Raw genomic sequence first — 12,218 nt, forward strand, 5'->3', positions numbered from 1 at the left:
ACCCATTTATTAAATGGGTCATGGCGGGTTGACCCATGACTGACCCGCTTTTTAATCGTGCGGATTCAACCCGCTTTATTTCGTGCGGGTTTCGAGTCGTGTCGGAATTGACAGCCCTAGTGTGAATAGAGAAAAAGGGTGTGTGAATAGCACCACCCAAAAAATAAAAATGGAAATTATTTTATTTCCTAAATTTGGTCCATTTATACTCTAACCTTACAATAGTTAAAATTGACATAAATGGAAACCATTTATTTTCGTTAGCAGGTGTGTGACACTGATACAAAAAGGAAAAAAAAGTAATGTGACACTTATAGGTTCCATTTGTTTGTTAATATTCCTACCAACTAGGGCTGCCAATTTTAACACAACCCGAAATTCGCACGAATTAAAACAGTCTGTTTAACCCACACGATTAAAAAGTTGGTCATTTACATTTCAACCTGTCAAGACCCATTTTCATAAACGGGTCATTTGCATGTCAACTCGCTAATACGAAATCAACCTATGTGGCCTGTTTATTAAAAGGATCAAGTTCGGTTGTATGAAATTCATATAACTAATTATTTAAATATTTAGGGGTTTAACGTCTTAAATGTATTAATTGGTGAAGTTATGAACTATTATTTTAAGATTTCACGCAATATTTTTAAAATTAAATATTGTAAATGAGTCAAGTGCTGCCCGGTTTTGTATGGTTTAAATACGTCATCGAATTCTACCTAGGCATTCTACCCAACACGACTTGTTTAATAAACAGGTGGATGGGTGATCGCGAGTAATCTGTTTAATAAATAGATTGGGTTTGGATTTGGATTTGTATATTTGATTAATATACAAGATTACTAAATGGGTGAGTTTGGGTTTGTCTATTGTGACACGTTTATTATCTTGACACGACATGAACCCGACACGATCTGACCCAATGACAGATCCAACCTAATGACAGCCCTACAGTACCAACCACGACAAATTAGAAATTAAAAAAATTAATATAATAAGTTTCAAAACATTTTAGAAGAAGAAAAAGGATAATAAAAGATTGAAAAAGTGGCTGAAAAATCCCTAATTTGACAAATAGGGTAAATTGATGAAATTATGGATGAAAAATCTCTAGCTTGACAGAATTATTAATAAAAATCTAGTTTGACAGAGGGTATAAATTGACGTCAAGTAAATAGTGCTAATTGTCGCAAATTGAGCGGTAGATCTACAACTATGATCAAATTCAAGAAGTATATTAGTAATTCAGCATTAATTATATTAAGGTTAGACCTCAAACCTTTCAAATATCAGAAAAGTTCCTTCAAAAAAAAAAATATATATATATATATAAGAAAAGTAACATTAAATCTAAAATGACAGTGAATCGGCCAGTACCACGGTAAAGATGCAAAGAATTTTGGATTATTGTAGTAACTTTTATAAACTGATTTATAGGGGTGTAGAAATATAACCATATGAGATCTTCCTCTCAGAAGTTCAGAACTGAAACAAATAGAAAAGACAGGTAGAAGTGAAACAAAAATGAGAATGCCCCAGCTTCAATGGCAATATGGCATCCTCTTTTTTACAGGATCCTACTCTTTAAACTTCTTCTCATCTTGTGCATTCATACCAAAGCCGAGTTGCATTTTTCATCTTCAATAGCAATAATATCATTGTTTTATAGCGATTCGCCCATAGATATCTATATTTGAAGTCAGATACTCTTTATCCATATAACTTTGACCATGCAGGTAACTACAAGTAAATGTTGAGCTGGTGGTGCACTACTCATATAGTTTTGATACCCAGATTCAGCAAGACAAAGTAAGCCAACTGCAGATTCAGAACCAGCTACTTTCTTGGAAATTTAGTCACTAGTACCAGCCTTCTATGAAGTATTATGTGTTGGGACACTTAGATAGAATTTTGTATTCTTGAAGTCATCCAAAAGTGGATTGTATCCATCCTTGGTTCTTGTCCTCGAGGGCAATCCAAATTCTTCCATGAATGAAGATGTATCAAGCTACAACATACACAAATTCAATTAGCAAAGTGCAGAGTGATTGACATTCTAAACTAATATGTGAAAAAGTCCTACAAAATTTAAACATTATTGATCCTTTTACTGGTTCTACCTTTTCTTTCTCTTTTTATCTTGTTGTTCATATTGATGGACAAGACAAGCCACTAGAAACTGTAACGTATTTAAGGTCACCATAAACAAAAAGGTGCAGTACAATAGAAATGAACTCACTATAATTGTTCGCCTCTTCTTTCCTTCTTTGGATGAGTTATCTTTTTGCAGCTTCATCCATCCAGAACAGTAATGATCAATACGTTCCAATAACCAAAATTCAGTGGGGAAGAAGATATCAGCATCCCCCTGCAAAAAAAAAATCACACAACCCTTCATTTCCATAAAGTTGCTTATCTTTATAACTTCAATAACTTCAATAATAATGAAAATATAGTAACAGTTCTGAGCAACAGATCAAAATGCTGAATTGACTCTAGCACAGATTAGAAATGACTCCTAGACAACAAAAGTTTGCCAATCTGGAATAATAGAGGAAAGGGTATAATCTTTAAACCCCTCAGATATAGAGGCCCAAAGAGATTCCCAGAACTTAACTCTCTCCCGAAACTCTTCTGACTCCACACCACCATAGGTTTCAAAGATCCTCTTATTTCTTTCCATCCATACCACCCAAATTACAGTTAACACCCCACAGCCCCAAAGAATTTTGGCCTTTTCTCCCTTGCAAAAGCATACTTATCAAATTGATCTTCCTTTTAGGGAATTTGTCCAATCCACTCCTGCCTCCCTAAACAGCTTCTTCCATCAAGAAACTGAGCACCCCTTTTAAAAGAGCGATTTCAAAAGGAATTATGGCAGTTAATTGTGGACCTTGAAATCCCTTTTTTAACTTTGCACCCCTTTCCCTTTTTTAAGTTGACAACTAACTGCTATATATCCTTTAATTCTGCATTTTTAAAGCAGGATGGAACAGGAGTTAACGATGAGATACAACCAATTCATATGATAAAATGACTTTCATAAATAAATACAGAAGATTATAAAGCATATAACGGTAGTTAAGTAGTCCACTGCAGAATAAGGCAGAACAAAACAACTATAGGTAATTAAGTAGTCCACTGCAGAATAAGGCAGAACAAAACAACTATAGGTAATTAGACTACATCTGAATACCACCCAAAAGACAGCTCACAACCAATACTATATAGCAGAAAAAGAGAAATCCCTGTACTCTGAAAGCTGCAGACGCCTATAATGAAGACCACAATCCCTACAGTAACTGATCCACATCATCAGCCTTTAGGTATGAGCTTATGACGTTCAACAAATTCACTGACTCAACATCTAGTATATGTGCTATGAAAAAAAAAAAAAAAAACTCAGGTCATAATAGCGATGCAAATTTTTTCAAGAAAAATATATACAAGTACAAGATGCATCAACACAACACCCAAGATCATGTTGTCATACTTCCAGCGATGCACCTAATTACACTACAGAAAACAAAAGTAGCATAAAACACAAGCAGTCTAATGGAGGCTATAAACAGCATTTTGTACAAGCATGACACATTACGATAGAAGTATAGGAATAATAATAATAAATAAACAAAAGGTTTACCTTTGCATCAAGATAACTGCCATAGTCTGAGCTGCTGCCATCTTTCTGTAGATAGAGAAAATCAAAGTAGTCATATTGTTGCTAATTGCCATTGAAATACTTTTCTGTACTAGAATTGAGTAGCATGTATTACAAGGGGAACATAGAAGTATGCATTTTCAACTAGAACGCATAATTGCCACGCCCATACTATTTACTCCATGGTCCGAACCTACCATTTAGGATATAACACACACAAACACACACACCAAATACACCTTTATTTCCTGTGAAGTATCTGATGAACACGCTTAAGCATAGAGAAGGCGAAAGAGAAAGGAAAACCTATGGCGGCTACGACAGGTGGTAGTGCCCACACAGGGGATGCTGCCATCAGTCGCTGGACAGAAATGGCCTCCTGTAATGTGTTGCTTTGTGAGAGGAATAACTTTGTGGAAGAAAGAGATGAGTGGTATTGGGAAGAGGTGCTATGATGGCAATTTTTAGGGTTTCGCAAAATTGAAAGGAATACAATGTTCTTTGATTGTACAAAGAGTGAGGACATGGAACATTTATGCGAAAGGGCTAGTTTTTAGGCATCATATGGGTCAATTTCAAGCATATGAGATTTCATGAATGACATAAACTTGTTGCTGTCTAGAGTTGTGCTGGGCAATCCGAAATTAGATCAGCGTTGCCCAATTCCGAATTACAAATACGAAATATGCATTTCCGATCCCAAAGTCAAAATATAAACACATCACATAATTAGAGAATATTATGACAGGTACATCAACAAAAGAAATGGTATAACTATCGTTAAGAGAAAATAAAATAAAAGTCATACCTTGGTAGAAACCAATGGAGCTCTTTCACCAAGTATTCTCACGTCAGGTAGGTAACTAAAGTCTGAAGCAATCAAAGACATCTTTGGTAGTGCTCCATGTAACACTTCAAGTAGTTTCTGGATGTTCAAACACAACACTATTGCATGATTTCATTAGTTAAAAAACAAATGAAGTAAAACAAATAACCAAGCATTTATTTACCAAGCAACCAGTTGGTAGCCAACTTCTTCGAGGTTTTGGGAAGACTTTAGACCAAACACTTTTTGCTTTCAATAATGCACTGCTTTGAGAATCATGTTTTTTCTCGAAGTCGATGATCTCAATGCATCGCTTAATTAGTGAGTCTTGCAATGGCTTGTACAATTCAGATAGTGTTTCTCTATCAATTATCAACAGAAAAAACTGTAATCAGTAAAATCAAAATCATGATCTCAAATTTTTCAACAAAAGCTCAGTGGAATTAAAATGTAATTCAAGTTGGTTTTCCATAACTTATTTTACAATAAACATAAGCAGAGATAAGTTATGTCATCTCTAACCCCAACATAGTATGAGTAAGAGATGGATACTGCAAGCCACGGCCAGGAGCACACACTTTTACTGATAACTTATTCAATTACTTAAATGGGACACTTTCTTTAAAACAATAAAAAGAGAGAGAGAGAAAAAAAGAGTGAATCAGTCTCCAATTAGACCGGAATCAGTGATAGCAATACCATTAAGAATCCAGTATGATCTAATCTAACCAGTTTTAACAAAAGGTTGATACCCCTTGGTTTGTCACGGATAAGATAATATCAAATTGTATTGGAGAAAGAATATGATGGTGGACAAATGAAAAACAAAATTGTAACGAGTATAAACCTTAAAGAACTCTCGATACCTTTGTCTATCTACCATCCCAGAAGATCAATTAATAAGGATGGAAATAAAATTCAATACTTTTACAAGTTCAGACCAACCAAAATACAGATATTCATGGAACATAATGCCAAGTACCCATACTTTAGAAAAATAGGTCAGATTGACCAATTGACCGAGCTGATATGAATAATTTATACTTACTCAACTATTCACTAATTTCAGATGGAAACACAGCAAGATATAAGCTGCAATAATGCATTTTATGGATATTGCGTAGTGCATACACAATGTTGCTTACCCATCTTGGTTCTCCACCCAAACTTCCTTCCATGGTGAAACTTGATTTTCAGAATAGATGAGATCATGTGGAAGATTATCAAGTACCTGTAAGATAAGAGACGAATTTCACTTTCGGACCAGAGATTGGTTGACTGGAACTTACTTAGACCACATGGAAAATATATAAACTTCCAATTAACAACCTTCTTTGGCTATTGATATTATTTACAATTAGCATAGTTTTTTTTTTTTTTTTTTTTTAAAAAAAAAAACCCCACCCCATTCCCACCCTTGATGGGGCTCGAACTCTTGACCTCTTATATATGAGACCAAAGTCTTACCACCCCACCAAACACACATGCGAAAAATTTGTGCCATCATTATATATCAGCAGCTGTTTGTGAAGGCAGTTAAGAACAGCCATCATTGAAAAGTTGAAATATACAGACAGATAAGAATGGAATTATTAAAAGATATAATGGAACTTAATCCAATGTCAATCTCATAGTTCAAGATAAATAATAATTTAGGTTTATGTTTTTGCATCAGTACATAAAGGTATTTTGTATAAGCAAATATCCAAAATGCCAATGCCCCTACTATTCACCAGATTATCAATTTAGCACCCCAAAAAAGAACCAAAGAAAAAATAAATAATAATTTCCATTAGCTTTTCAAAAACCTGCCAATGTCCCATTTCCATCAAACTTTTAGGGTGCTATCCAAACTTCTATTAAAACCACCTCCTCTCATGCATAATAGTAATTTTTTTTTTCTAAAAAAACTTTCTCCTCTTTTTTTTAAAAATTTTTTTTTTCCCTTCCTTCTCAGCCTCACACTATCTCTCATTAATCTCACTCAATTTTTGTTTGTCTGCACCTTCAAACTTTCTAATCCACCATTCACAGACTTACGGACAAGGATGGGTTCTCACCCTAGGCCATCATCGTCCTCCTCACTTAGGATTTCCCATCATTATCCCCACCTGGAAAAGATCATTGCCCTGCACATTGTTGAGCATAAGCTTAAGGTTGTTGATTCGGGGGTTTCTATGCAGGCAAGTGTAGTTCTTAAGTTCTAAGAGATGATCATTGTTATATTCGATCATGGATGGGTTACAAATATTGGTTCGGAAACTATCTTACTTAAAATAACTTTGGAGTTCAGATGACCCATTGCTTAGAAGGATTAGTTACAGCAAATTTGAATTCAGATGATTCATTGGTATTGTTTCATATTAGACAATGTTAAAGTTGGAACTTCCAACTCTGAAATCAATTGGCAATAGATGGAGAGGCTCATATCTTATATCATGTTATGCAACGATTAAAACTCCTGATCTGGGATTCCATAAGCTCAATAGACAATATTCTCATTCACTACATCCAACAAAAATGGTAAAAACAAATAAACTTTGATACAAAATTCATTGATCCTATTATTCAGTAGTATAATTAGTATAACAGACATAACATTATCAATTCAAGGATAGAAAATACCTCGAGCATTATTACCCAGCATGGCTCTTGCTCCACATCCCCTATCAAATAAATAAAAATGTGTGAAAACTAGACATAGACACCAACTGCACTGTGAAATAAATACAAAGAGTTGAACCACCTAGAAATGGAAAAGGTACTGAGCTGGGATAAGCAAACCCAAATAATAGGCACTTCATGTGAAATGCTAGAGTGGAGAATTCTACATATTTCTAATTAAGGCAAGTCCTTTTTATTTAAGTTTCATTCGGACTTGCTTGCTGTGCATAGATGTCATAGAGAAATCTTATCAAGTAGATAAGGCAATCTTCGGGACAGCTAGAGCAGTTTAGTAAAGGTGTGGCTTTTACTACTGTACTTTTGGGCCTGAGGAGAAACTTTACATCTTTTCCTTGCGAGGAAATAAAGATAGCACGGTTGCAGAAGAATTCTCATTTTATGGAAGCCCAGGGTTAAGATTGCTACTAATAAGGTAATTCTGAAAGCACGCAAGAACCACATAAAAAATTAGGGAATATACCTAAAAGGAAGTAGATACGTACAGAAGTGGCAATTTATAACCCTATGAGGTTGGAGGTGGGGTGTAGAGAGAGAATGAGAGGACAAAATAGAACTATAAAAAAAAAATTAAAATTTAAAAAAAAAAAAAAAAAAACATTATGGGATGTAATGAGTCCTACTTGCAAATAGCCGCACCCCAACTCTATTAAAAGCTTACATCATATCATTAATACATGATAAACACATGTACATATATAAATCTTCCATAAAGATTTAAGTACATTATAAGAAAATATCATCTATGGAAACAACACATAGTCCTATACTAGACAAAATATAGATAATGATTAAATGAAAGTTAAGACTCCATACCCCATCCCTTCCTGTCAGCAGCATCACGGCATTCGACTCGAAACTTTGATAAGTGACTACGAACTTCTCCAACAGTTTCTCTTTGTAGCTCAGCCAGTGAGGGACTGATTTCAACTGAGCTACAGTTTGACATGATTGTAATTGTAGTCAGTAGAAATACTCACATACACACACAAGATATTGATATCTTGATGCAGACAAGTCACATACACACCGACATCAATACAGATTGAAAAGATTAATCAGCTAGAACCCATGGTTAAATTAGGCACTTCAAGTAAAATTTGTTCAGTGCTATAGCTTATATGAAGAATATAGATATTCAATTATTCATGTTACATGGAGGTATAGTCAAGGACATACACGTAAGTCATATTGTTGTAAACTCTGGTAGGTGCATTCAACAATATGTAATCCATGATTCCCTTTGCACAAGTTCCTGATCCACCACCAATTTCATATATCTGAGTGGACATTATAAAGGGAAGATTAAACTTTATCCTACTTGTATCAAGCACGTCGATGCATATGTAACAGGTGGAACGAACATTAAAAGGCATAAACAGAAAAGGATCCATTTAGAACCATAAACAAAGATCTCAAAATTATAAGTTAACAGTGTGTACTTCCCTTTAGTGGGATTATCAATGAATACTAGTATAAACAAACAAACAATAAATAAAAAGATCCAACATCTGGCACATAGAAACATAACGAAATAAAATAAAATAAAAAACAAATTGAATGTCTGAGTAATAAACAAATTCCTCCTATCTGCTTTCCACAATGCTAGACTGCAAACTAGCAAAACTGAAGGGACTTCATCTTGGCATCTATATACTAAAGTCTGTATGGAGACTCAATATAAAGATAGAATTGTATTGAGTGCAATTAAGTGCTCCAACCTGATTTGTAAACCGTCATTACATTGGAAACCATATTGACTCATATCGTCAGCTTGAGGACAAAAAACCTTGCACAATTAAGTTGACATATCTTTATATTGAGTTTTGGCAGTAGGGTGAGTATATAGCCTCAAATAGCGTTCCTTTTTTTTTTTTGTCATCTGAGGTCTTGCCAATCGATTGTAGTAATCACTAGTCAGTCAACTATGGTTTCCAAATTGAAAGTCACGGAGTGAAGACTTTAGAAATGAGACATAAAACGGGTACATATCTTACAAGGAAAACAGAAAAAGTACATTCAGTTTCAAGAATAAAGAGAAAGTGCATAGTATAAGGATATTTTGTGGTTCACTACCCATCCTTATTGTGTGGGGCAAAAATATAACCCGAGGTTCAGGTGTGTGCTTAGTGCCTTCACTGAAGTGAACAAACTAAGACAACCACACCCCATTGAGCAAAGATTCACTCACCCACCAATCACCTTAATGCACTGCTTAGTTACAAATCTCCGGTACAAGACTCGGCTAGTATAAAGATATTTTAGCTACTACTTAAACCACAGGAATATTATGCTGTTTGCAATGTAAATTGACAATTCTGTTTGGTGAGAGGAAAAACTGGACCCTCAGGAAAAGCATCCATAAAATGTTAAAACTTGGGTTTTATTTTTTGACATATCAACAAACGTAGGCATGCACTGATTACTTTAAATTTTTAATCAGACACAAACAGATGAATGCCAAGGTGTAACAGATGAAAAAGTTTTCTCTTAAATTACATACCAAAAAAAAAAACTAAATATGTAAATTGAATAAGATTTCAAATCTGCACTAGACCTGCACTAGGAGCAATAAGCATTCACACCAACAGCATAAGCAAATTGCCACATTTAATAGTGAAATGTCCACTAGCAGATACTCAAAAAGAGGAATCTTACCTTGAGGGGAACTGAAAGGTTAGCAGTACGCATTATGGCTTCAGCTATCCCGTGGGCATACCAAGGCTGCAAGGAAGAAAAGTTTATAATGTTAAATTTTTGAGCTTGCAAAAGCATGAAATGAGAAATTACCATCATTCATAAACTTCAAGACCAGGTAAATTTATAAAGTCATCCTCTAAGTTCATCCTAACATCATATTTAGAGAATCTCCAAACATTTTTTACTATATGGCTCGATGGAGAAAAGACATGTATAACATATAATTGAAGGTTTTGCAACCAGATATGAACGACTGCTTTGACAATTATTGAAATGTTTAACTTGAAGAAAAAAAGATAAGTTTTTGACTTTTTGGTAAATGCTTGGAAACTAATATTTTCTACAAGAGATTATCTTCTTCTCCTGTGAGAACATAAATGAAGCCTTTTCAACAATGATTTCTCTCTGGATCTTAGAATTTGATTTTTCTTTATACCAGAAAATAGATGTGAGAGAGAGAGAGAGAACCTTAAAAAGTTCCACAGGAGTAAACCACGATATCTCACTTCCCTTGTATATTTTATCCAAGTATTTCATGTAAGCTTTCCTGCCTATAATATATAAAGTCAGTATACATCCCCTTCCACAAATTGCAAGCCAGCATAATGGTGGCCACTTTATTAATAGTTGGCCTATAAGTAATTGATCCTAATTCTCAAAAATCTAAGCTTTATATTCTTTGCAGACATAGGCTATTTATACTGATGTCCTTAAAAAGTGCCAATGATGTATCAATAATAGAAATATCTACCAAAATGACCATCATAACTAATTAAATAAGAAATTAATCATAATATCCGCAATGCATAGAAAAGAAGTACTTCATATTGCATTAAGTACAAAAATGGAAAGTATTTCTTCATAACATATCCAACTCAACCAAGAGAAGAAAAAATGCTACAAGTTTTGTGTTTACACAAAAGTGGAGAAGAACAATAGAACCGCCATATATATATAGTTCAACTCTGCTGAGAGATTACTTGGATAAACTTTTTAAGGAAGAAGAATAGTGGAATGCTGTTCATTTGATAGTTAGGCCGAAGAAAAGATGACTGGTATGAAAATAAAGAAATTCACTTTAACAATTCAGCTAAATTGTCAAACAAGCTAGTTGACAAGATGAGTCGAAAAGGTTAGACAACAAAGAAATCTCTATGTCGTTCTATATTAGCAGATACGTTCTACCCTGAGAAGAAACAATACACCATATGACAGCCAATGCATCCTAGACGATACGTTCAATCTTCCCAATGTCATTGTTCCAGTATGGTTAATGCATAATCACAAAAACAGAGCCAAAACCACCCAAACTTCTACAGAATTATCAAACCCATATAAAAATCAACACAGAATATCAAAGTTTGAGCTAGATACCCTCAATCTGATTGAACTTAATGGCTTTCTGAAGCACACCAACCGACCTCGATCTTTGAGCGAAATAACCATGTCGAGGGTCATATAGTGCAGAATGAATGAAATCACGAACCTGCCCAATTAAATTCATAAGCTTTTTACCAATTATCTTGAATTGCACAAAGTGAAGAGTCCAAATTGAAAATGATGGGAAGAGTGAGTAAAGTGGCTTACGAGAACTGGTTTTTCACCAACAACGTGTGTGGAGAAAAGGGCTTGGAATGGAACTGCCCAGAGTTCACATGGGTTCACTGCACACATTCATTTTACAGTGCTTAGAGCGCAGCAGAGTGTATGAGAGAGAGAGAGAGAGAGAGTACCTTTGGGGTTGCGGAAGAGCAAAGGAAGCGTCTTGGAACGAAGAGTGCGACTCATCATTCGCTACCAGGTGATGATGGTTTTGTGGGAAAACCTCTTAAACCCTGAAAGTTGGAATAGTCTCTTTTTGTTTTGCCCAGACGTCCTCACTCACTAGTCACTAGTCACTAGTTTTTTGTTTTTTATTTTTGGTCTGGCACCAAAAATAAAAAAAATAAAAAAAATTGGTATTTAGGAGAGAAAATACTAAAAGTTTATTTATTTATTTATTTTATTTTTTTGTCAAATACTAGAAGAAGTAAAACAAAAGATAATAAAGTCGGATAATCGGCTAGGGCTGGGTCAATTCGGTACCAGAGTCGCAGGCCCAAAACCACGTACCGTACTGAACTAGTTTGGTACATAAAATGGAGAATCATTACCGGCTACCGAAGTCGGTATACCGAGAGACTTGGTTGGTATCGGTTGGTTGGCCTCCAACCGAGTTTATGATTTGGCCAAAATTTCAATACGACCCAATCTGTAATTTAAAAAAGCCCAGACCAATAAGTAAATGAAAAAAATCAGAAAAATAAGTAAATAACCCTCATTCATGATTCATCAACTTCATTTCAT

General features: G+C 34.8%; 1 protein-coding gene across 1 annotated transcript; it reads right to left on the minus strand.

The window, feature by feature from the left end:
* Positions 1–1,389: 1,389 nt before the first annotated feature.
* LOC133709927 (uncharacterized) lies at positions 1,390–11,741 on the minus strand. The gene is made up of 14 exons (XM_062135888.1): positions 11,606–11,741; positions 11,460–11,536; positions 11,247–11,358; positions 10,341–10,423; positions 9,831–9,896; positions 8,352–8,452; positions 7,989–8,107; positions 7,116–7,156; positions 5,636–5,721; positions 4,675–4,852; positions 4,473–4,589; positions 3,647–3,691; positions 2,243–2,371; positions 1,390–2,011 (listed from the first exon to the last, which is right to left on the minus strand). Exons 1-14 carry the CDS (start codon positions 11,661–11,663, stop codon positions 1,877–1,879), a joined length of 1,347 nt encoding a protein of 448 aa, XP_061991872.1. The 5' UTR covers positions 11,664–11,741; the 3' UTR covers positions 1,390–1,876.
* Between the last annotated feature and the right edge of the window lie 477 nt (positions 11,742–12,218).

Source organism: Rosa rugosa, chromosome 5 (assembly GCF_958449725.1).
Source record: "Rosa rugosa chromosome 5, drRosRugo1.1, whole genome shotgun sequence".
In the NCBI taxonomy this organism is placed as follows: domain Eukaryota; kingdom Viridiplantae; phylum Streptophyta; class Magnoliopsida; order Rosales; family Rosaceae; genus Rosa; species Rosa rugosa.

Excerpts from the sequence above, each read along its gene's own strand:
- LOC133709927 (XM_062135888.1), bottom strand. The coding sequence starts at position 11,663 with ATGATGAGTCGCACTCTTCGTTCCAAGACGCTTCCTTTGCTCTTCCGC. Across the intron at positions 3,692-4,472 it reads CTCCATTGGTTTCTACCAAG|AAAGATGGCAGCAGCTCAGA; the intron begins GTATGACTTTTA and ends CTCTATCTACAG. Across the intron at positions 2,372-3,646 it reads GCAGTTATCTTGATGCAAAG|GGGGATGCTGATATCTTCTT; the intron begins GTAAACCTTTTG and ends TTTTTTTTGCAG.